The sequence below is a fragment of the Mugil cephalus genome, chromosome 8 (assembly GCF_022458985.1).
Source record: "Mugil cephalus isolate CIBA_MC_2020 chromosome 8, CIBA_Mcephalus_1.1, whole genome shotgun sequence".
Taxonomy (NCBI): Eukaryota; Metazoa; Chordata; class Actinopteri; order Mugiliformes; family Mugilidae; genus Mugil; species Mugil cephalus.
Genome location: NC_061777.1, coordinates 12657218 through 12678952, shown reverse-complemented (window position 1 = coordinate 12678952; position 21735 = coordinate 12657218). Strand labels below are relative to the sequence as shown.

At 40.9% G+C, this 21735-nt stretch overlaps 3 protein-coding genes across 3 annotated transcripts in view; 2 read left to right on the top strand and 1 right to left on the bottom strand.

The window, feature by feature from the left end:
• On the top strand, positions 1 to 7189 carry wdr31 (WD repeat domain 31). Its single transcript, XM_047590947.1, has 10 exons — positions 1 to 624; positions 1259 to 1319; positions 1622 to 1754; positions 2294 to 2368; positions 2482 to 2626; positions 2813 to 2913; positions 3062 to 3129; positions 4133 to 4274; positions 5008 to 5170; positions 5275 to 7189. The coding sequence occupies exons 2-10, from the start codon at positions 1273 to 1275 to the stop codon at positions 5478 to 5480; spliced, it is 1080 nt and encodes a 359-aa protein (XP_047446903.1). The 5' UTR covers positions 1 to 624; positions 1259 to 1272; the 3' UTR covers positions 5481 to 7189.
• Positions 7190 to 8465: 1276 nt separating this feature from the next.
• On the bottom strand, positions 8466 to 14346 carry LOC125012313 (bri3 binding protein). The gene is made up of 3 exons (XM_047592192.1): positions 14011 to 14346; positions 12374 to 12476; positions 8466 to 12030 (listed from the first exon to the last, which is right to left on the bottom strand). Exons 1-3 carry the CDS (start codon positions 14185 to 14187, stop codon positions 11609 to 11611), a joined length of 702 nt encoding a protein of 233 aa, XP_047448148.1. The 5' UTR covers positions 14188 to 14346; the 3' UTR covers positions 8466 to 11608.
• Positions 14347 to 16227: 1881 nt separating this feature from the next.
• The window catches only part of stpg2 (sperm-tail PG-rich repeat containing 2), a 49036-nt gene continuing 43528 nt past the window's right edge, over positions 16228 to 21735 (top strand). The window contains exons 1-5 of the mRNA XM_047592418.1: positions 16228 to 16542; positions 16850 to 16953; positions 17106 to 17273; positions 18699 to 18857; positions 21492 to 21607. Of these exons, the coding sequence (XP_047448374.1) occupies positions 16434 to 16542; positions 16850 to 16953; positions 17106 to 17273; positions 18699 to 18857; positions 21492 to 21607 (656 nt within the window). The 5' untranslated portion in view covers positions 16228 to 16433. The remainder of the gene's footprint in view (positions 16543 to 16849; positions 16954 to 17105; positions 17274 to 18698; positions 18858 to 21491; positions 21608 to 21735) is intronic.

Sequence of the window (21735 nt, the reverse complement as noted above, 5' to 3'; positions counted from 1 at the left end):
ATATTATATACAGAGGGATAATAGGTGCAATAGTACCCATGAATAACAATAGTATACATGAATAACACAGAGTTATCTGTTACAGAAATGTTAGCTGTTGTACAGTTGGATAGAGTAGGGTATGAAAGAAAGGTATTAAGAACTTGACTAATTTCATCACACGTTTAAATGTTCTGATTTCAATCTATTCGCAGCGGGGACATGGTAATGGCAAGCAGTACAGACTGCAGGAAGGAGAACGAGGTTGGTTATGAAACAAAAGTAAATGAGTCTTTTATTTTGGAATAGGAACAACATGCAACGACTTCCTGCCCGGTGTCACGTGACCTCGCCCTCGCCTGGATACCAGAACGCGTCGCTTGCCCCCGTGGTCGCTACGGAGGGAGGGGTGGGTCGCTCGTAGTTACAAAAAGACACTTCCTCACGCAGTTTGGACAACTTGCTATCATGGCACTCTATCAAAAACGATTCCTTGTCGTTTCTCTCGCGACTAAACTACATTTTAACGCCCGTGCAGCCACGTTTTAGTGGCACCTTTGTATTAATCTAACTTAGTATGACTGGTAAAGATTAGTTAGCGTGCTAGCGAGCTAGCCGCTCAGCTTCCACACCTGCCAGGCACAGGTAAGTCATCTTGCTCCGGGTCTCTACAGGGGCGTGCGTACACCGATTCATCTGCCATTTTTTTTTTTTTTTTTTACTATTAGTAACTACGATTAAAATCCCGCGGGTGTTGTTACATAATGTTTGCCAGCATAGTTCATAGCTGGTGTTTTCGAGCGACTAATTCCTTGTGACAGTAATGATGCGGCTCTAATAGGATTTGAGCCCTCTCCTTCCTGTCGCTTGTTTGAAGAGAGGAGTACGGCCGGATGGGAGGGAGAGGGAGGGGAGGGAGGAGCTCAGCTGTGCGTGTGAGAAAGCCGTGTTTGTGTGTGGTTTAATCTCACGTTGCACAAATCTGGTGTTTACAGGATATTTTGTAGCAAAATGTGTGTCAGCGCTGATCTTTCAGTTTGATGTATTAGAATTGAAAACTATATTTATGGAATTTAGCTGCACATGTTAACATCAAGTCACTGCAGATTTCTTCCAGTAGGTAATCAGTTGGGGCTGCACTGAGGCTTCAGTCATTCCCCTCCACCACTGCCTCTTGGGGAGTCACAGACCTTTATTTGCCATGAGCCTGTGCACCCATGACCTTCCCACACTTTGATGGCATTTCTTTGAATGTGCCTGTGCATCCTTGTGGCTGCAGGTTCTTAAGCAGACATGGGCAAACTACAGAGCAAATTTCGCAAGAGGTCTGATCTCTACAGGTGAGACGTGCGGAACACTTTGTGTCGTCTTTAATATTAGTATTATCATTCTTATAATTACAGTATGCCATTGCAGTAGGGGTCAGTACAGTTAGCAGGCAGCCCCCTGGAGTAGCTTGTGAAACAAACATTTATTTATTTTATCTTGAAGTTACTGTATAAAATATACCTGGTTGGTTAGTCATCCAAAAATAGCATTAAACAAGTCAAGTGAGGGATGTTTTTTGTTTTAATAAGGTTTGGAGAATATTTTTGGTTGATATTAATGAAATAATGTCTGTCTATTGGTGTCTTCTCTGCAGGGCGTCTCAGGGAGAGAAGGGAGATAATGCCTTCGACAGTCAGATTTTGCAGTATGAACCTGCCCATCATGGATCCGTCAACACTGTGACCAATCTCAGCCCAGATCTGTGTGTTTCTGGTGGTACTGACCAGGTAAAGTGATGCATTTATTATTCCATCGATTGAAAATTATATCGCTGCTGTGATTATTAATCTGCTGGTATTTTTGCCAGCTCTTTAGAAATTTTCAAATCCAAAATGACCTTGTGACAGAGTCCATCAATGCCTTATTACCCACACTTTAGAGGGTCATCATACTACACTGTAGACTACCTCAGCTGCCATTAGGCAGAATGCAGGTTATAACCCAGCAGGTCCTCAGTCTATGACGGGGCTAACACAGAGAGACAAACAGCCGTTCAACAACCAAATCGCTCTGAATGCAGACACCTCTTTGTGACCAAATAGATGATTTCAATTTAGAGAAAGAATTTCCCCATGAGGGATCAATAAAAGTGAATCAAATAAAACACTTAAATTAAATCACAGCATACGGAGCAAATTTTCCAAAACAACTTATCCCCAAAACATTGTTCGGTTAAAATATTTATTTAGACAATTAAAAAAAGTAGCATCATTGATCATTTTGTGACTAGTACCTCAGATGCGTTTGTGTGTGTTCATCGATGTAGGCTGTGGTGGTGTATGACTGGAAACAAGGCCGGATGTGTCAGTCCTTCCAGGGCCACAACCGAGAGGTTACCAAGGTAACGTCAATATTGTGTGCACACGAACCGAAGATGTGACGCTGTTCACAGCGCTTACACATTTCACATTTATGCATCCTTTGGTCTTATCTCTGCCTCCGTCTATCTGCCAGGTGGTTTGCTATCCTGGCAGCACGTGGATCTTTAGTGCCTCCCGGGACAAGACTGTTCTCATGTGGGACCTAAACCAGGGCGACGAACCTATTCAGGAATTTTGTGGGCACGAGCTGGTGGTCAATGGATTAGCTATCAGCCCAGGTAAATGTTGAATACATGGACACTCAATAAGTCAGCTGAACCATGAGTCAGTCTGTAATAAATCTTTTTGTATTGCTTAAATTAAGTTGCTGAGGAAAATAATACCCATTGTTTGTGGATGCAGTAATTTTCCGCACATTTCAGATGATCGGACCAGATGTATCTTGTTCTTATTGTGGTTTGTAGATGGGAGAAAGCTGTGCACCGGCTCCCGTGACAACTGGATGTGCCTGTGGGATATAGAATCTGCAAAATGTGAACAGAGACACAACATCTCCAGAAACCTGGTGAGAGCGGGAGGTGGCGAATTCGCGCGGTGCACTTTCTAAGAACTAAGATCTCCTTTCGCTGTATACCTGAGCACGTAATCTCAATTTTAATCCTGTGTTCATGACCTAAGTACACACTTTTCCACTGTCCTGTTCCTCTGATCAGGTGACTCATGTGTGTTGGGTCCCAGCCAGCTCCTCTATAGTCCAGACCTCTGAGGACAAAACCATAAGGTACAGAGAGATCTTCTACTACTATTTATGCTGCAGATGCATGTGTGGTATACATACACGTTCTGGAGAAATCCGTTTTTGCAAGTGGCAATTATTATAGTAGAGAAGCCAGGGATACTGCAAGCAATTATACCACCAGTTGAGACACTCGTTTAATGCTTTTATCCAGATTAGACGAGCCAAAATCTATCGGCACCGAGCCAGTTAAGATACTGCCGACATTTTTGACTCTCAAGAGTTTGCCTAAACTCTCACACAGCAAAGCAATGACTTTATACAGGTGGTGTAAGGAGAGTGACAAAACTCTGAACATGTGATTCACACATGCTATATACTCATATAATGTACATTATTTTTTAAATGATAAAGCAACAGGTCTATGTGGTTGTGGATATTTTTTTTAATATCGAATAGCCTGACAGAATGAAGGGATCACCCAATGCTAACGCTTAGCTAACACCTCCCTGCAGCTTTGGCGCCTTGGTCATTTTGCAGTTAAATCATTAATAGGACAAAGGATGTGTTTTATTTAGAAGTTGTCAGTCATCCAGGTAATGATATTTCCAAAAAACAAAGCTAAAGCAACTGCTGGAGCAGCGGTTGTGAAACTTGAATGAGGCGGAACGTCTTCAGGGAAAAAAACCCAAGACGTCCAGATGCCTTTGCTTCAGTTTTGTCTTTTTGGTATTTTCAGATGATATTCAGTCCAGATATATATAAATTAATCAAGGCGCGCTGAATTCCTCATCTGCTTGTAGGACGCAGATATATTGTCCTTGTTAAATGTTAATGCCTTTAGTGCCTTTACTGCACGAGCACAGTTCTGCTGAACACGCTATCTGTTAAAAAAAAAGAAAGAAAAGAAAATAGACCCTAAGGGCACTGAAGGTTTCCAAAACGGGGCGTGTACAAATATTCTTAGTGAGAATATTTATATGTGGAACAAAAATATATTGCTCCACGTGCGTCTACATTCGTGTGTGTTGCTCGTTGATGCGTACAGGGTGTGGGACAGCCGCGCGTGGCAGGTGACCAACACATTTCCAGCGAAGCAATACATCCAGACCCACTGTGACGTCTCTCCAAACGGTAACTACTTGGTGTCCAGCAGCAACGGCTTCGGAGGCCAGGGCTGCGAAGCCACGGTGAGATCATAGTTGTTTTGGTGGCTGTTGGCTGTAAACGTGTACAGATTGTTGATTGGTGTACCAGTGTTTAACACTGGTTTTAATTGTGGAGTGGATTTAGCTGCTTGGAATCACTAACACCAGTGGCCAGTGATTAGACTTTAGCCACATGCTGATGGTCTTTAAATGTTATTCTTGTTGGTTTGTCTGCATCAGGTTTCAGGTTGACCCCCCTCAGCTAAAACAGTTTCTAAATCGGGATTTTTTTTAATTTTTTTACATCAGTGAGTGATACGAAGGAGAAGTTAAAAGGTTTGATCCTGTAGTACAGTTCAGTCTTGCTAACAGTACAAAAAAAAGTGTTGTTTGGAATACACATTCATGTGCCAAAACTTTAGGTACACCAGTGAAAACAAATTTAACAGCCCTGCACTAATTCTTCATTTATGACTGTAATAATAGAAGCATGTGCCAGTACAACACAATGCAATTAAACTGTACTACAAAATGAAAACACAGAAGTTTTCATTTAACTTCATCTTGCTTTTAATTAATATTTTATGTCTGTCTTTTGTTAATTTTAAGATTCCTTTCCTCTAGCAGGTAGACGTTGAGGTTTGCTCCGTGATGCTTTTTCGCCATCACGCAAATCTTCGTTTTCTCGGCCAGAACATCTCCAAACGTGTTCACGCAGATAGTTCTAATGCCGCGATCATTTGTCGTCAGTGGAGTTGTGTCTGTGTGCTCTTAGCTCTGGGACCTGCGTCAGCCTGGCTGTAAACTCGTGGAGTACAGAGGCCACCTCCAAACCACCGCCTGCTGCGTGTTTCTGCCCGTGCCTCCCGGCGGCGCGGCTCGCGTGGCAACATCCTCCCACGACAGCTCTCTCAAAATCTGGGATCAGAATACAGCAGGTAACGCGCCCACGCGTGGATTAAAAGGTTAACACTGAGACGCATGCACACGTTTCATTTTTTTTACTCTCACCCAACCCGCATCCCCGCCTTCTTCGCCTCAGTCTGTTTAGGGACGCTGTCCCTGGACGGCGCCGGTCCGCTGGTTTCTCTGGCGCCCACCGATTCCACCAATCTGCTGTGTGCCAGCTTCAACAATGGCCTCCACCAAGTTCAAGTGAGCCAGGGGTCATCACACCAGGCTCAGGGTCCCGGCGCGGGTTCAGGCGGCGCAGGCGGCCTGGACATTAAAGTCGTGGCTCGTTTTTGACGGCTCAGAAGAGCCTGTGGACTTCAAGTCAGTTTTTTTTTTTTTTTTTTTTTTTTTGTTTACAATTTTACATATTTGTAGACATTTTTGCTTTACTAGACTGCCATAATGTGAAGAATGACTGAAGAGATATGTGAACAGAAGATGCTCGTGGATGCCCATCATAGCTGCTCGTCTAGGACGACGTTTTACCTTTTAACTCCAAAATCAGCTTGGAGTCACCATCTGATTAGTTTGACGGAGGGGCAGGGATTTCCCACTGGGCCCGTACAGTTTGGTAACCTGATAAAATTTCACTTTATTTAGAAATAAGCATCTTGTGAGAAAATGTCAGAAAGAGGGAGCCATAAAATCTGCTAATACTGCATCTCCCCCTCTTAGTTGATACTATTATACTATAACTGAGCGGTTCGCATTCTTGAACAGTTAATTACCAGAACAGCAGAGAAGCAGTGAATCTGGGGTATTTGAGGCCCTGGTGTGACCCATGTGTCACCCAACACAGTTTGAAGTATTGTCCTCATGGAACCAGAGCGATGAACAGTGTTTTTTTCATGTTTTAATACTCTTCTTCAGCTTGGTGGTACTGACTAGTATGAATATAGGATGGCAGTACATTCTTATGTTTTGTAGTGTTTCTTGTATTTGGTCGAGTAGTTGTGCCACTGACTCCTGTGGCACTAATTGCCTACAACACAAAAGCCCCAGATTCACTTGATGTCCGTTGGTAATTTCTTTAACGCACCAACTTAGGTCTTAGAGGAAAAATTAACTATTTCAGGGAGATTTTTTCCTAAATAATATTTATAAGGTACAGTCTGACAGGTGTAATGATAATGTTGACTAGTCTGAACTAGACTTAACCTGTTACATGTTAGATTAAATGAATGGATATCTGCACCGTATTAACATGCCGTTTTTTTTAATCTACTTGATAAGTAGATAAGTTGATAAAAAAATTTCTAACACAGATTCTGATATTTTTTAACAGAAGCTGTTGATAGTTGATGTGTTGTGCTGATTACCAATATACTTCAATTTAAAAAATTCCTATGCAAAACAAGTAATTCAATTAAAAAACAAAACAACGAATAAACAAATGGGAATAAAACAAAGATTTTCTGCGACCTGTCGACGTAAAACACACTACCATTTGCTTACTTCATGAATATTATTTTATATAAATGGATTTTGTCATAACCAGATGTGCTGTTGTTTCGCCACATGCTTAACGAGGCTTGTTTTTATCAACCACTAAACTTGTCATGTCTTAATTCAGTTTAAATCCGTTTTTCTTCAAGAGAAGAAGTGCAATACAATTGTCAGTATGTGAATAATAAAAAATATTTTAGGGGTAGTTTTTCCTCAGGAGGTTGCAAATACAAAGTGTGGATGCTATTGTGATGACATATTTTGGATTTGTTTCCGTTTTATGTGGACAAAGGTTAGGATTAATGGCAGGTAAACTCAACTGTGAGTTTACTTCCTTGACGGCTTTTCTGAAAGCTGCTAAGGAGTACACACTATAATGATTTACTTTTCTAATATTTAGGGAACACTGCCAGCAGTAGTAATCCATAGTCGATCAGCCATTTGTATTGTTTTTTTTTTGAGATTTTGTTTTATTTTGGTATTTGTCAGTTTTAATGTCACCAGAAGATTCTGTATTTGTTACTTTGATAAAGCAATAAATACATTTTATAACGTCACGAGAGTAAAAACCACTGTGCTTTGTGTCAGCTGAGATCTTTAACTTGGTCACCATATTTCACCGTCATATGACACTTACACCGATCAGGCATAACATTATGACCACCTTTCTAATATTGTGCAGGTCTCCCTTGTGTCTCCAAAATAGTTGTGACTCATCAGAGAATGGACATGGGTCTTCTGAGTGTGTCCTGTGGAGTCTGACAACAGGACGTTGTTAGTGGGGGCCTTTGGGTCTTAGGATCAGGCTTGTTCCAGTTCATCCCACAGACACTTGGTCAGTTTAGGATCTAGTGATTTTGGAGGCCAGGTCAACACCTTGTGCTGTTCCTCATGTTTTTTTGAGTTGTTCCTCAACCATTTGTGTGTGTCTGTGTCAGACTGCATCCTGCTGGGGGTGGCGGCTGTCATCGAGGAGTGTCACTGCCATGGGGCAGGGGGTGTTTGGTCTGGTGTTGTTGGGTGGTACAAGTTCCACATGAATGCCAGGCCCAAAAGTTTCCCAGCAGAACACAGTACTGTCACAAGATGGTCAATGTTATTTACTTTTCCTTTCAGTGGTTTCAATGTTTGATGTCAGTTCTTGCTTGTTTTCCAGAAACAACATCCTCCAGTAGCATAACTTTCTATTTATCTTTCACTGGACCTGATTTGAGGTCAATCGTTACGATCAAGGGAGCCATGGCCGCCTCCTGCCTATTGTTTTCCCAGTTGTTTTGATGTATTTCCTGGTGTATTAATCTTATCAGAAGCTTAGATTGTTTTTCAGCACACTTCCTTATGGTAAAAGGATCAGACAATATTTATGGCTCTCATTGTACACTCACTGCATTTAATGACATTGTTGGTGGTGTGAAGGTGTGGGGGGAAATTTTCTTGGTTTCTTGAACTTGACAATGAGTTCAGTGTGCTCCAATGGCCTCGGTCCAATAAAGCCACTTTCATACTGTCATGTCAATATGGACCAGACTTTCTGAAGAATGTTTTCTGCACCATGTCACCAAGAATTTGTGAAAACAAGAAGGTTCCAGCTCGTTGCCAGCAAGGCGTACCTAATTAAGTGGCAAGTGAGTATTAATTTGCATGTATTTCTAAACCACTGTGCCAGTAATAGTACTGGTTTATACCACCAAATGCTATAATTACTTACTACTGATTGTTTAAAGATACTTAAACACACTTCTTTTTCTCCATTTTAAGGAACTGAGCATGTACCCCATGCTCTCCCTCTCTCTCACACACACACACACTTTGAAGAGAAATCACACCTCCTTGAAATTTATGAACCAGTACATTCGGTCATACTGTGGTGTTTAATGTATTCAAATCTGGACCTCATTTTCACTCTGACACAAAAAAAGAACCAGTTCCCTCACTAAGAGGTTCTCATAAAGACACACACTCAAACACAAAGTGGAAAACAGCAGGCAGAACAGTTTGGCTCTTGCCACATCACAGGAAAAAAAAAGTACAGAAATACTCAGACAAAATAACTGGTAAAATAAAATAGTAAAGAAAATCCATCTTCATTTACCAAAAAAATAAGTTACGGATAAATGACCTAAAGCAACAACAGAGAAAAGAAAACATACATTGGCACGGCATATTATAAAAAGCAGGCTACACGGAATAGAAATAGACAGGATACAGTTCATTAAATGAATGAATTCAAGTCCTTCAGAAGACACTTTAAACACATAAATAGAATCTGAAGGTAGCATTCAGTCTAATGCTGAGAAGGATCCACTGATATCTGTATAAAAGTGGTACATGAACAGACCTACAGCTAGACTGTATTCACTGTCTCTTCCTCGACTTCTTACAGGAAGGGAAAGGCCTCCATCTCGGATCCCTTTGAGTGTTTTCAAGATCTCAGAGAAACTTATGTGCCATTTGAAGAGAAACGTTCAGCGTTCAGATCTGATTCACACTCTCCTCCCGATCTTCAATCTTTAGCAATCCTGAAGCAAACCAACTACAGTATCACACAACGATCAGGTGTAAACACCTTCCTTCGACAACACCCACACGATTACTGTTACTCACTGAACACCTTCAAATATTAATAAACGTACACGTATCATCGGATTAAGACTGTTGCGCTAATCGTACACCGAGATCAGCCCCTCACCCCAGTCAGCTGCACCGCTCTGAATTAAGAACCATTTTATTTCATGTACTTTAAAATGTGCCCACAAAGTGATGATGGTATGAGAGTGCCGTCTAGTCTAGTAATGCCGATACTTGCAAGTGTTTTAAATTGGTCAACACAGTTTAGGAATGGTACATACAAAACAAAACTCAACTTCTGGCTACTTTGTCACATCCCACATCACATTCTGTAGTAAAGACAGTCTACTTAGGCAGCACCAACAAAGTATAAAAGCAGAGCATGCAAGAAAGTCCCAGATTACATTGAATCTTCTTCTTCTTTTTTTTTTTTTTAGGGGAGGGTATTCACAAGCAATCAAGTCAAATCCAAATCTAATACACTGAGTTACTATTCCATGATAAAGTTGCACAAGGACGGGTCTGATGACTCTTTACTAGACACATGAAAATCCATTTGTAATAATAAGGCTGTGCTGGGACTAGTCAAACTAGTTTCCAATAATGTTATTGTTGCACTCTTACTGAAACAACAACAGAAAATGACCACACATACTGGTAGTCGCTGAGGGTATGAGTGTAAAGGCCTTGTACTTGGATTTAGTATCATCACGAATCAATGTTGGAGTCATGTGACCGTCGATAAGTTCGTAATTTCCACAAAAAAATGTGTTTACGCCATTCATTAAGTTGAATTTACACAGAGGGTAAGGACACAGGCAGAGGATGATTTGACATTTTCAAACACATGGAAAACAATGGCATAAATAACAAACCCATAATAAGACCTATCACACTAATGAGGGCTACAGTGATGCACTTAGAATCATCCTAAAGCACTGTCGTAGCTCAACGTTATACTGCATGAATCAATCAGGCTGGTTGTAAATTACCATTAAAATACTGGTAAGAGAAGCAATCGCATGCGAGCAGGAAAAAAAAAAAAAAATCTAATAACGCTCTTCTTTCTACATGATCAAAGGCACTAGACCTCATTTAAACTTGTTTGACTTTTCTTGACGACTTCCCTTTCATTTTACACACAGAGAAAATGATCCCATTCATATCCGACTAAAACTCCTAAACATGCATTTGTGTGCCATGTGACTCCAACAACAACTTTTGTGGATATGCTGCTTCACACATTTGGATGTTAAGACGGTTCAGATCCCTACAATGATTCAGTGCTAATTATTAAGTAATGAGATAAAAGTTTGTCTGTGTAAGACAACCTCTACAGTTTCCATACAATTCAAAAACATCAATTAAAAGTTATTGAGGAAAAAATATCTGAACAGTGGAGAGACTCGAAGACACCAAGACGTGATTTTAAGATACTTGATATCTAATTTCACCTCGACGCATGCGTTGGATGAGTCCCTGAGATATTGCTGCCTATCTGCATCTTCTCCAAGTCTGATGGTGACTTTTTAATACAGTGCTTTTCCATTTTGAAAAGATCGCCCTCCCAACACATGTACACACACACACACACACACACACACACACATTCAAGTAGGTCTCTGAGATGCATTTGCTCACAACCCTCCCCACCTACACACACACACACACACACACACACACACACACACACACACTCACTCACATTCAGACAAGAAAAAGAGGTCCTGATGTCAACTACTGTCACTACTGAACAGTGACTCAGTGAGACTAGACTAGATCTACATGGTTTCAACACTTATGGATGGAATAAATAAATCTTACCACGAACAACTATCCCCCATTTTGATGGTTCTACATATTAGAAATAACATTTGTAGCGGTCCCCGGCGTCACACACACACCCCACCCCTTCCCACTTCAGTAGTTTCAAAAAAGGGGATAAAGGATCTTTGCGGACAAAACTGAGTCTTGAGCCCCCGGGTTATTTACAAGGATAAAAACAAACGAAAAAGCCATAAAATAGGTTTTTCTATTGAGCACACGCATCTGGAAAATTTAACCTGCTTCGTGTGGGAGCTTCTGAAGGTGCAAATTAGGACCAGATACTAGAAAAACCTCACCTTTGAGATGTAGAAAAGCCTTCCGCAGCTTTGAGAGAAAAATTAAAGAAATGTTTGGTTGATTTGTGTAAGCTCCAAGTCAACCGTTCACACCGTACTTGTTGAAGTAGCTAGTTGGTAAAATACTGTGTTCAAATCTAGTTTTGTCCTCATCTGACAAAAGCAGTAAGTTGTATTGATGCAGATGTGTGTAGGAAACAGGATTCTCTTATCAAATACATCTGGTTTTAAACCCCCCGACCCTCCACCCCCCTAAACCCATCCCTGCTTCAACCTACAGTAAGTCTACTGGTCCCCGGGGCGCTCCAGGCTGTCTATGACGCGGCTCAGCCTGATGTTGAGCAGCCGGATCTGAGTGTCCAGGTGGTCGATCTTCTCTTCCAGCGAACCTGCGCCCGCGCCCCGGCGCCAGTACGCTCCCACGGGGCCCGTCATGAAGTACACGGCCATGATGAAGCACAGCGGCAGCACGGCGCGCTCGGGGTCGCCCTCGAACTTCTGCAGGATGTAGAGGCAGGACAGGGCGAAGAGGGTGACGCGCGCCAGCCAGAAGAAGCGTCCGAACACGGCGTGCAGCAGGTAAAAGAAGCCCCCCAGGAACAAGGACAGGAACCAGTAGGCCAAGAGCACGGCGGCAACCAGGAGGAGGGCGCGTGCCGGGGAGTTGGTGAGGGATGTGGGGCTGAAGTAGTGGCTGAGGTTTGAAGCTGCACGGCAAGAGATGGAAAAGAGAAAGTTAGCGGTAAAAACTGACGCGGTTGGTGCTTAAGTAAGGTGTCTTCTCCTGCTACCCGTCTATGTGAAGCCAACGACTGCTCAGCTGTGTTAAATTTCTTTGGCACATGTTAGAGCCACAGTTAATAATTGCTGATCAAACAGTTATTTTTACTGAAATCACTGCAAAGCTAAACAAAGAGGAGCAATGCTTCAGCAGGAGCTATGTCCAACTGTGTCTTTACTCGAAGCCGAGTTTATTTCAGAGCAACTTGTGATGTGTCGCGCTTTCTGTCTCCATCATGTTGTGTTGACAGTTTCCGGTGCATCACTTACAGTCGATGCCCATCACATCGAGCAGATCTGACCAGATCTTCCAGATGGTGTCCAGAAACGAGTCCACTCCATGGACGAAGCGCTCCGTCGCCTTGGAAAAAAACTAGAAGATAAAAAAAAAAAAGAGGGTAGTGGTTAGTGTGTCTATCATATTTTCATGGTAGCCTAGGCACGTTAATTACAGAGAGTATTATCTCATCTTTGTAACTAAAGAAAAAAAAATACAATGAAAATGTTCATGACGACACATCCTGCCTTACAATAAATAATTATGTTAAATAACTTGTCATGGTCATCTGCGACTGACAAAATGTTAATTAACATTTCTCTATCTAGCTACTAGTTACATAGTCGTTGTCTTCAGAAGTCTACAGTATGAAAAATAAAACATAACAAGACATTTACTCATGTTAAGATTTATTTTTTTAATCTCACAAACTCTCCAAATGATTTATGTGGCTACGAATTGAACTATTTTTCAAGACCCTCTTTTCCAACATGGGCAGACAAGCAGAGCGTTGATAGAATATGTCAAAGCAACTGATTAAACACCATTACTGGATCAGCTGCCTTTATTACAATGTGAAAATAGAGCCTTTATTGTAACTAAATCCACTTAACAACTTCAATAATCCTTTCTGACAGCAGATGTAATCTGTTACCTGTTAAATGCAGACAAAGGCTAAACTTGCCAGTTCATTAGGTACACGCCTTCTAATGTAGCGTCCCTAAGCTAAATCCTTAGCCTGATAAATGTTACGGTATTCAGCATGTGTTTAATATAACGGAGAGTGGTTGATTCAACCGTGTTCAGTTGTAATATGGAACTATATTAAGATAAGATAATCCTTTTTTTATACAAAAAAAAAAATGAAAATGAAATACAATTAAGTTACAATTACAATTGTATGGACATTACATGTGAGAAGATTAAAGATATGTAAACATAAGTAGGTGGTTGCACAGACATTACAGATGTTGCAGCTGTGTGAGTGTTTTGTACTAACATACGTTTCTATTGCTATGGCAACCCCATTTTAGTGTATGGTTTAGCCTATATAAGTACATGAACATTATCACAGACATGTTACATTGCAATGGATTAGTTTTCACCAGTATATCTTAAAAGTGAGTGCATATTCATGCTGATCACTTTATTTTATTTTGGCGGCTAAAAGCAGGAAATAACGTTATGTTTCAAAATGCAGGAAACGAAGCTGAACCAATGAGAACATACAAGCTGTACTAGTACTTCCTCGACATGAGCTGCTTTCAAATAGTGGAGATATAAGTAAATATAACGATAATACAGTCATGGCCTGCTTCAATGGGGCTGTATTTCATTTATTGAGCACACTGAATGATAAATAAGTATACTGAAACTATTTCGACCATTAAAAAAAAACACCTTTCCCGTGCTTATACCAATGCTGCATCGACGGGTTGTGTCTGTAAAATGAAAACATGCGATAAAAGGCAAATTTTTTTCAAAATGGCATCCGTGAAACTGATAGCAGGGCCCGCTTGTTTCCTGTTTCGCCATGCTTCAAACCACAAACGACCTCGGCAGGCCAACAGGAGCCACTCCTCGACAAAGCCAGACTTTGACTTTATGACTTTGCACGCCTCGCACTCACCTTGTATAGCCCTCGGATGTTGTCCTCCCCGAAAACGCTGCTGAGGGTCTGATAGATGCCATTAGCTGCCCGTCGGAAGCTGTTCTGGTTGCTGGTCCGGCTCCTGCCCGCCTCGGTTGTGCACAGCAAAGACGCGGAAAGCGCCAAGAAAACCACGAAAAACCTGATTCCTTTCATGGCCACAGAAGCCCCCGGGGTGTCAAGCACAAGTGTGTATCAAAATATCTTAGTTAAATGGGTAATTAGCTGCCGAAAGCGACACCTTTCTGGGGATGTGTTAAACACTGGCTATGATGGTGGTGGGGATGATGAACCGTGATGCTTTCATTGACACTTCGTGAACTTCCCCTTCCGCACCTTATCTTGTCTGGTCCGTGGTATGGTCTTGTTGTGTCTTTGGATGAAATCTGCAAATAACATTTATTATCACACATTCTCGATAAAAAAAAGAAACTGCATCAAACCTCTGTGTCGTTTCATAGACCACGCGTCTATTTAGTTTCGCTTTTTAAAACAATATTTTACTATATTCTTCCTACATTTCCTTTTGTCATTGAAGGCACCGCTTGGCTTCATGGGAATTTGAGGCATGCTAGGTTCATTCATCTAAGGCTTGCTGCTGCCCTCCACTGGTGAGGTAGTCTTCTCTTTCTCCTTTACAGGAGTCCTGTCAACTTGAAGGAGTCATTTTAAAGAAAACACCTAGCCTAGCTTCATCAGCATACCGGATTTCTGGACATCTTAATTATTTGGTTATCCAGTTTTGTTAATAAATAAAGTAGAACCCACTTTAGTTTGTTGGCATTACATTTCTACACTTGACTGACTTATACATTCAACATATTCTTATTAGACACAAAGTTCTGTTTCTGGTCTTGTTGACTTCATACAGAGATGCAAAGACGCTCACATGTTAAACTGAAGGCTAACATGAGTTTTAAGAAAATGACATGTGAGTATGTGTGGTTAATGACACATCATTTATTTCAATAATGTCCTTGTGATAATAATTCAGTTTCCGCTCCTAGTTTCTCTCCTCAGCTCCAGAGCTTTTAAACAGCATTTGTCTTTGCCGTATATAATGTTTGTAATGAGGTAATGGTCTTTGTCAAATCATAGAGCAGTTTGCAAGGCAAATGTCCTGCTTATGAGACGCGACAGGAAGTTCAAATAGAGATATCGTTTACTGCCACAACAGAGAGGCGGTTGTTTCATGGATAGCTTCCCCCTGAGTTCTCATTATCCAAACCTTAACCGCACTGTGCAGGAGGACGTTGGTGGAGATTGCAAATAATAAGAGTAATGATACCTCCTTGGCACATTTAGGCCAAATGCAGGACCAGTCTTTTGTTTGTTTGTTTGTTTGGTTGGTTGATTTGTTTAACCACAGATGCATTGTGGGCAATGAAATAATCACATGGTAGCAGTTAGGAACTATAAAGAAATAAATATAAATGAATGCACCTGTGCTGCATTTTCTTCACCCACTAGATGGTAGGATTGGACTATGATTGCTCCTCCACAATAATTACAGCTAAAGCTACGTCAGCTAATAGCCTTATTGTAAGGCATTTTGCTGTCTGGGATTTTTTTTTTCTCAAATATCCCATAACTCTGACAAGGGTTACGTAATTTTACGTAAGTTGCAAAATATTCAAGTAGTCCAAGTGTTAAAAAACACCATCACGAGAGTAATACGAAAGTAATTAAGTAAATAATGTATATAATAGATAAATAATTAATAGTAGTAATACTTATATAATAATATAATAATAATAATAGTAAATCATAGTAGTAATAATTACTTAATAATAATAATAAATAAGTAAGTAATAATAAAATCTCCATGATTTGTTGTCTTCTAAATTCATAAACCTTTCAAAATATTCAAGTTGGTATGTTTAAAAAAAAAAAGATTTAAAGAAAATTCATGCGAGAGTATAAGATATTGCTAACATTTGAGCTGTGAAATTCAAATTGTATAATGTTTCTGTATGTTCCTTTATTATTAGTAGTAGTAATAGTACTAGTAGTAGTAGTAGTAGTAGTACTTTTCTCAGTTTTTTCCTTTTTTTTTTCCAATTTCTGTTGCTGGAAATAGATTGTTGGTGTATTTGGGTTCATTCTATTTCTATTTGTATTGTCGTATATTAATGAGGTAGTAATGTTTGTGTATTAAAAGAAAAAAGAGCTGCAGTCCCCGTGTAACGTCGCCGTGTAACGCAATGCGGTATCCAAGCAACGGCGCACAGAAGTAAGACAGTCGTATCGAGGGGGGAGGGCACGGCAGCGATGTTTTAACTTTGGAGCGGAGTACTTCATTAAAGTGACACGACTGTACTTTTTGGAGGGTTTGTACATTTTCTGTACAAATGAAGTTTGACTGAGCTGCCAGTTTGTTTTGGTACAGGCTGAGTTTAAAAATGTATGGACGAACTCCAAGAGTAGTCACCTTCCTGTCAGCCAGCGGTACTTCACCCACTGTTGGCCCCGGATCATACGATGTCAGCCAGAGCATCTGCAAAAAATCAGGTAGCAAGACTGACTGTTTAACTCTACTGCATTACTTGAAATTGCTGCAAAAGAGAAATACTTAGGAAATATATTGGAGGCATAACACAAACACTGTAATGTTTGCAGTCATCTACTGCACGCAAACACATAACCAGCGGTGTAACTCAGTGCTTTGTTTTTATCTTATTTTTATCTCAAAGCTCTAAATGAAAAACGTAACTGCATTTTACATTTGAAGAAGCATCTCATCTTGTGTACTCATACTTATTGTTGTATAATGAGCAACATATATCACTTCTGTGTGTTTATTTCCTTCTCGTTGTAGACGGCTATGCTCCATTTCTGTCCATGACCAACAGGCAGTCAATATTCACTGAATACGATGGGAGTATACCAGGACCTGGACAGTATGACTCCCCACCTCTCAAGGTGCTGTAGATTACATTAAAGCATTTCATTTACAAATAAGTCAAGAGCTGAATGTGTCGGCACATGCACATATGTGTATGTGCTGTGTTTTTACCCCACTACAGTCTCATTCTCTCTTTGCATGATTTTCTGTCGAACAATTGCCTCTTCAGAGAAATGTCCATGGTGGCCACAGTCTCAGGAACCGCTCCAAGCGTTTCGAGGACGTGGTGTCAGACGTTCCTGGCCCCGGGGCCTACAATGTGCTGCCTGCCTCGGAAGAGAAACTCAGGGCCATGACGGCAAATGTAGGACAGAATGAGAGGCCTGGCAGGAAAATGGTAGGCATATGGCTGATGATACAGTGAAAGGGATTTTGTTTTACGTTTGTCCTTTTTAGCTTATTGTGTCATTCATTTAAGTTAGTTAAGTTGTCTTCTGTGTGACACTTCCATATCACTGCGAATCAGTAGGTCATCTGATATAACAAAACAAAATTAGAGTTTGCATTTGATACTTTTCCACTATGTGTTTTAAGCTTTGAATGCAAATTGCATGTCAAATCTTTGTCAGCACAACACACAATAAACACCTTTAATTTTAACACATAAGGTACTGTAAATCACAGTGATATATATATATATATATATATATATATACACCAGATGTGCCCTTCTGTCAAACAATACACACTACAACAATACAGTAGCAGCAGACGTGCTGTCTGTGAACTGCTCAACACATATGTATGGGAATTATAGGTTGCTATTTTAAACCTATTAAGGAAGGCTCTTTGTTCTGATTTAATTCTTATGTGAATAAATGTGAAAAAAGCGGTATCATGGTTGAGAGTATGCTTATAAGGCTGAATATGCATACTGTAATGTAATCAGAATCAGTGACGGTGGCAGAGATGAACCTCATTCTGTCCATGGACAATCTGGTTCTTAATAATTAAATTCTGAATATACCAAGGTGTTGACTTTTGGGTAATGTGGTCTATCCAGTAGCCTCTGGCTTTATCAGTGATACTATAGTAATATCATAGCTTTCATCATCAAACTCTTTATTTGTCCCCAGTGAGGAGATTTGTTGCACAACAATGGGAGCAACACAGAAGTACAAAGTACATACACACACATCTTAAAATACATTGAACGCTAGCGGTATATGGAATACACAGGACAATTCCTGAGTTAAAAGGATTTTCCGCACCAGGGGAAGACTACCTTTGGCATTAGTAGCAGAAACTTTGATTTTAGTCTTGCCTTGCTTCCATCCCCCTGTCCATTGGATAAACAAAATGCAACGTGAGCCTCTGTTATAGTGCAATGCTGGTGATTAGATCCATAGATAGATAAACCTTACCAAACATACAAACATAAAATATTCTCCACAGACGTGCTTGCTACGCTCTTTCTTTAATAATATAAATAGCATATATGACCATGGACATTACTTTCATTCGTAGAAAGTTAGCAGAGTAACTTTCTTCCGTTTTCCCTGATCTCTCTGATGATCTGCTACTGTACCAGCTACATTTCCACACTTCTTCTTTTTTCTTTTTTCTTCCCATCATTTTTGCTTCTTATTTTCTGCATCTCCTCACACTTTCTCTATCTCTGTCCCTCCCTCACTCTCACACCATATTGGCCCCGGGCAGTGCTCAGCTGCTTTGTAATCCAGGGCATTTTTTTTTCCATCAGAAAAAAGTTTTCACCTCACTTTCCCTACCGTTCTCCTGCTTTTTTTCTTCTCCGCTGCAGGCTAGAAGTCTCCGACTGGTTCATCAATCAGCCATCCCATCCATTCCTTCCCCAGGCCAGGCCTATGGCTATGAGAAGGATGCCCAGGGTGAGTTTAGCAAGAACCAGCCGCCTCCTAGGGACTCAACCCTGGGGCCAGCCTACTACAGTCCGCTGCTGGTAAGGACAAATACACGCAAACACAGTCCTGTTGAAGATCCAGCGCGAACGCATGTGTGCTTTCATTAATCCATACGAGTGTGTGTCTGAGTGTACTTACTCTGCCATGAGGCGAGCTCCATTAGTGTTAGGCAGATCTAATGCACCGCTGGACCCACACCCCACCTCATTCAGTTGGCCCCAAACCCATTTCCATAGCTAATGAATGCAGCTCCACTTTAAAAAAGCCACAGCGCACCAACGCTCATCCATTTTACATGCCAACAAAGAGAGCCATTAGTAATTATTCTTCAAGCTATATTACAATATTCACTTAAAATAATGCACACGCCCGCTGGTCTAGCTCTCAATTAAGTCATTTTTCATCTGCTAATGACCAGAGGAAGTCAACAGCGTCCTTGAGTGTTGGCCGAGGTTGTGTCAACACACGGGCGCAGGCACAGAGGCATGCTGTGATTTAGGGCTATCAGCTATGCATCCATCCATGGCTCTTTTTTTTTGTTGTTTTTTTTTTTTTTTTTCACCTCAACTTCTGTTGTTCTCCCTTTGAAAGTTCAACCCCAGTTTCTGTCTCGCTCCGTTCCCTCTGTTCATCCGTCTCACACACACACACACACTCATTTCTTTAAACTCAAACACACCCCCGCCCCCACGCCCCGCGCTCTGAGTGAGTTCAAGAGTGTGGGGAGGCGGAATTAAGTGGTTGTCTGAGGACGTAACTTCAAAGTGTCTGGGACAACCTTTGAATGATAAGACACGAGGCAGAACTATAAAGACCATAATTATGGTTTCTGTCTGGGTGTGAATGTGAAAAACAAAAACGTATTAAACGGTTTCATCCGCTGACCCTAAGCTTATGGTTCAAGTTTCTATTGACAGAACAATGGCTTTGCGGCGTCGAGTCGTACTTATAAATTAGTCCACAGGTTTAGGAAATGCCGCATAGGGGGCAGCAATGGCCAATTTGCTTAATACAGACTGGTTAATATTTTAACATATATGCAGTGAGGAGCAGCTGTAGTATCAGTAATATGGTATCAGTTTAGACTGTTTGGTATTAGATTAGATTAAACGATGAAGTGGAAAACCTACTGTATCAATGAGACTGAACATATTAATCTGTTTAGAATAGGCACATTTGAAAGGTCAAGAGTGCAGCATTTTCTTTTTCTTCTAGACATTCTGCTGTTTTTGCAGGATAGGACAAAACAACTAAAAGTGTAAGGTCTTAGGTCACATCTTTGCCATTTGATTTATTGATTCACTGATTGAGGTTTTTAGCAGAAGGCAAATTGTCTATCAATAATCTTTCTGTTTATCTTTTAAATAGCCCACAATGTTGACTTCAGACTTCAGGAAGTCATTCTTTACAGCCTCCTGCCCACACTCAGACCTTCCCGTGGAGGCTTTTATTTCTGGTAGAATTATTTTATTCTCATTTGAATAAAAAATAATCTGCCATTCAGTTTTTAGCAGAACTAAATGAATGTGTTTACACTCCCTAGCTGGGTTTTTGTTGTGCTTTTAGAAGCTCTCCTTGACATAAATAAGAAATGTATGCCTCTGAGCTCAGTGCCAGCTGCGATACCATCACGGTGCTTGTATGTGTCTGCATGCAATGCCGAACAGTTATGCCTTCCTTTTTAACTCTAAGCATCTGAACATCCTTGTTTCCCATCTCCCCCTCTCCAAACTGGATTGGCAGATCACAGGGGACACGCGCTCAGATCTCGTCCTCCAGTACCGTAAAAGTTGAGAACAGAAGACAGGCGCCACACGGAGCTCGAAACTTTTGGAGATTCACTGTCAGTCCTCCCGTAACCTGCCTCGCAGAGTAGGCACATACTTTTAGGTCAACGGGGAATTTAGAGACGGGATGAAAGGCTTTTAGCTGCTTTGATTCTTTAGTTTTTTTATTCAGCCTGTTTCATTTTAACAGGCATTTTACAAATTAAGGGACAAGCAGCATATGTCTGTCAGTGTCTGGAGCATGAACAGAGGGAAACTGTTAAAGCTAACTAAGAAAACTCACCCCACTCATGTTTTTATTTTTTTAACCACAAGAACTCGTGGTGTCTGTAGCAGCGATTCACCAATAATACATTTCAGTGCTTACCAATACAATAATTATTTATATATTTAACTTCAAGCATTTTAAGGCTGTGAAAGGTGTAAAACTTGCCTTATAGGTCAAATAGGGAGAGTGACACGTTGTGAGAAAATTGCAACCAAAAGCCTCTTTAGCATTTTCCACTGTGTCCTCAGTTCTGCTCAAAGTTCACCATTGTTTTTAAGATCGTCTTATACAGCGTTGGAGTAGACTGGCCCCTGTCTGAAAGCGGAGGCAAAGTAAGCAGGCTGTAAAACCCAGATAGATATGAGAGACAGGAGGGCCTCCTCCTAGATTTATTTTATACTGTGACTTTTGGCTGAACTTCACATTCAACCCTAACTTCATGAGCCCGGGCTTGAAGAGAAACCAGATACTTCTCGGTTCACGAGTTTATCGCCTTCTTATATCATCGTCTCCCAACTCTTATTTTCTGTCTCCCAATTTCTTCTTTGGCCAATCTTCTCTTTCGCTCACTTCTCGGTGGCTTTCTTTTCTCTCGTCTGTTCTTTCTCTTCCTCCAGTCAGAGGTGAGCTCGGCACAGAAGTATAAAGGCATCCACTTTGGCAACAAGACAGGGAGGAGAAGTGAGGCGACAGTGCAGCTGGGACCAGGTCCAGCACAATATTACCCAGAGATGTGAGTATTACACACACTAATGGAGAGTTTAATGAGTAACAAAAAGACAGAATATAAAATTATTGCTACTTCCTCTTAGTCTACCACTAATTTCAAGAGTGCAGTAGTGTTATTTGACTTCAGTCTAT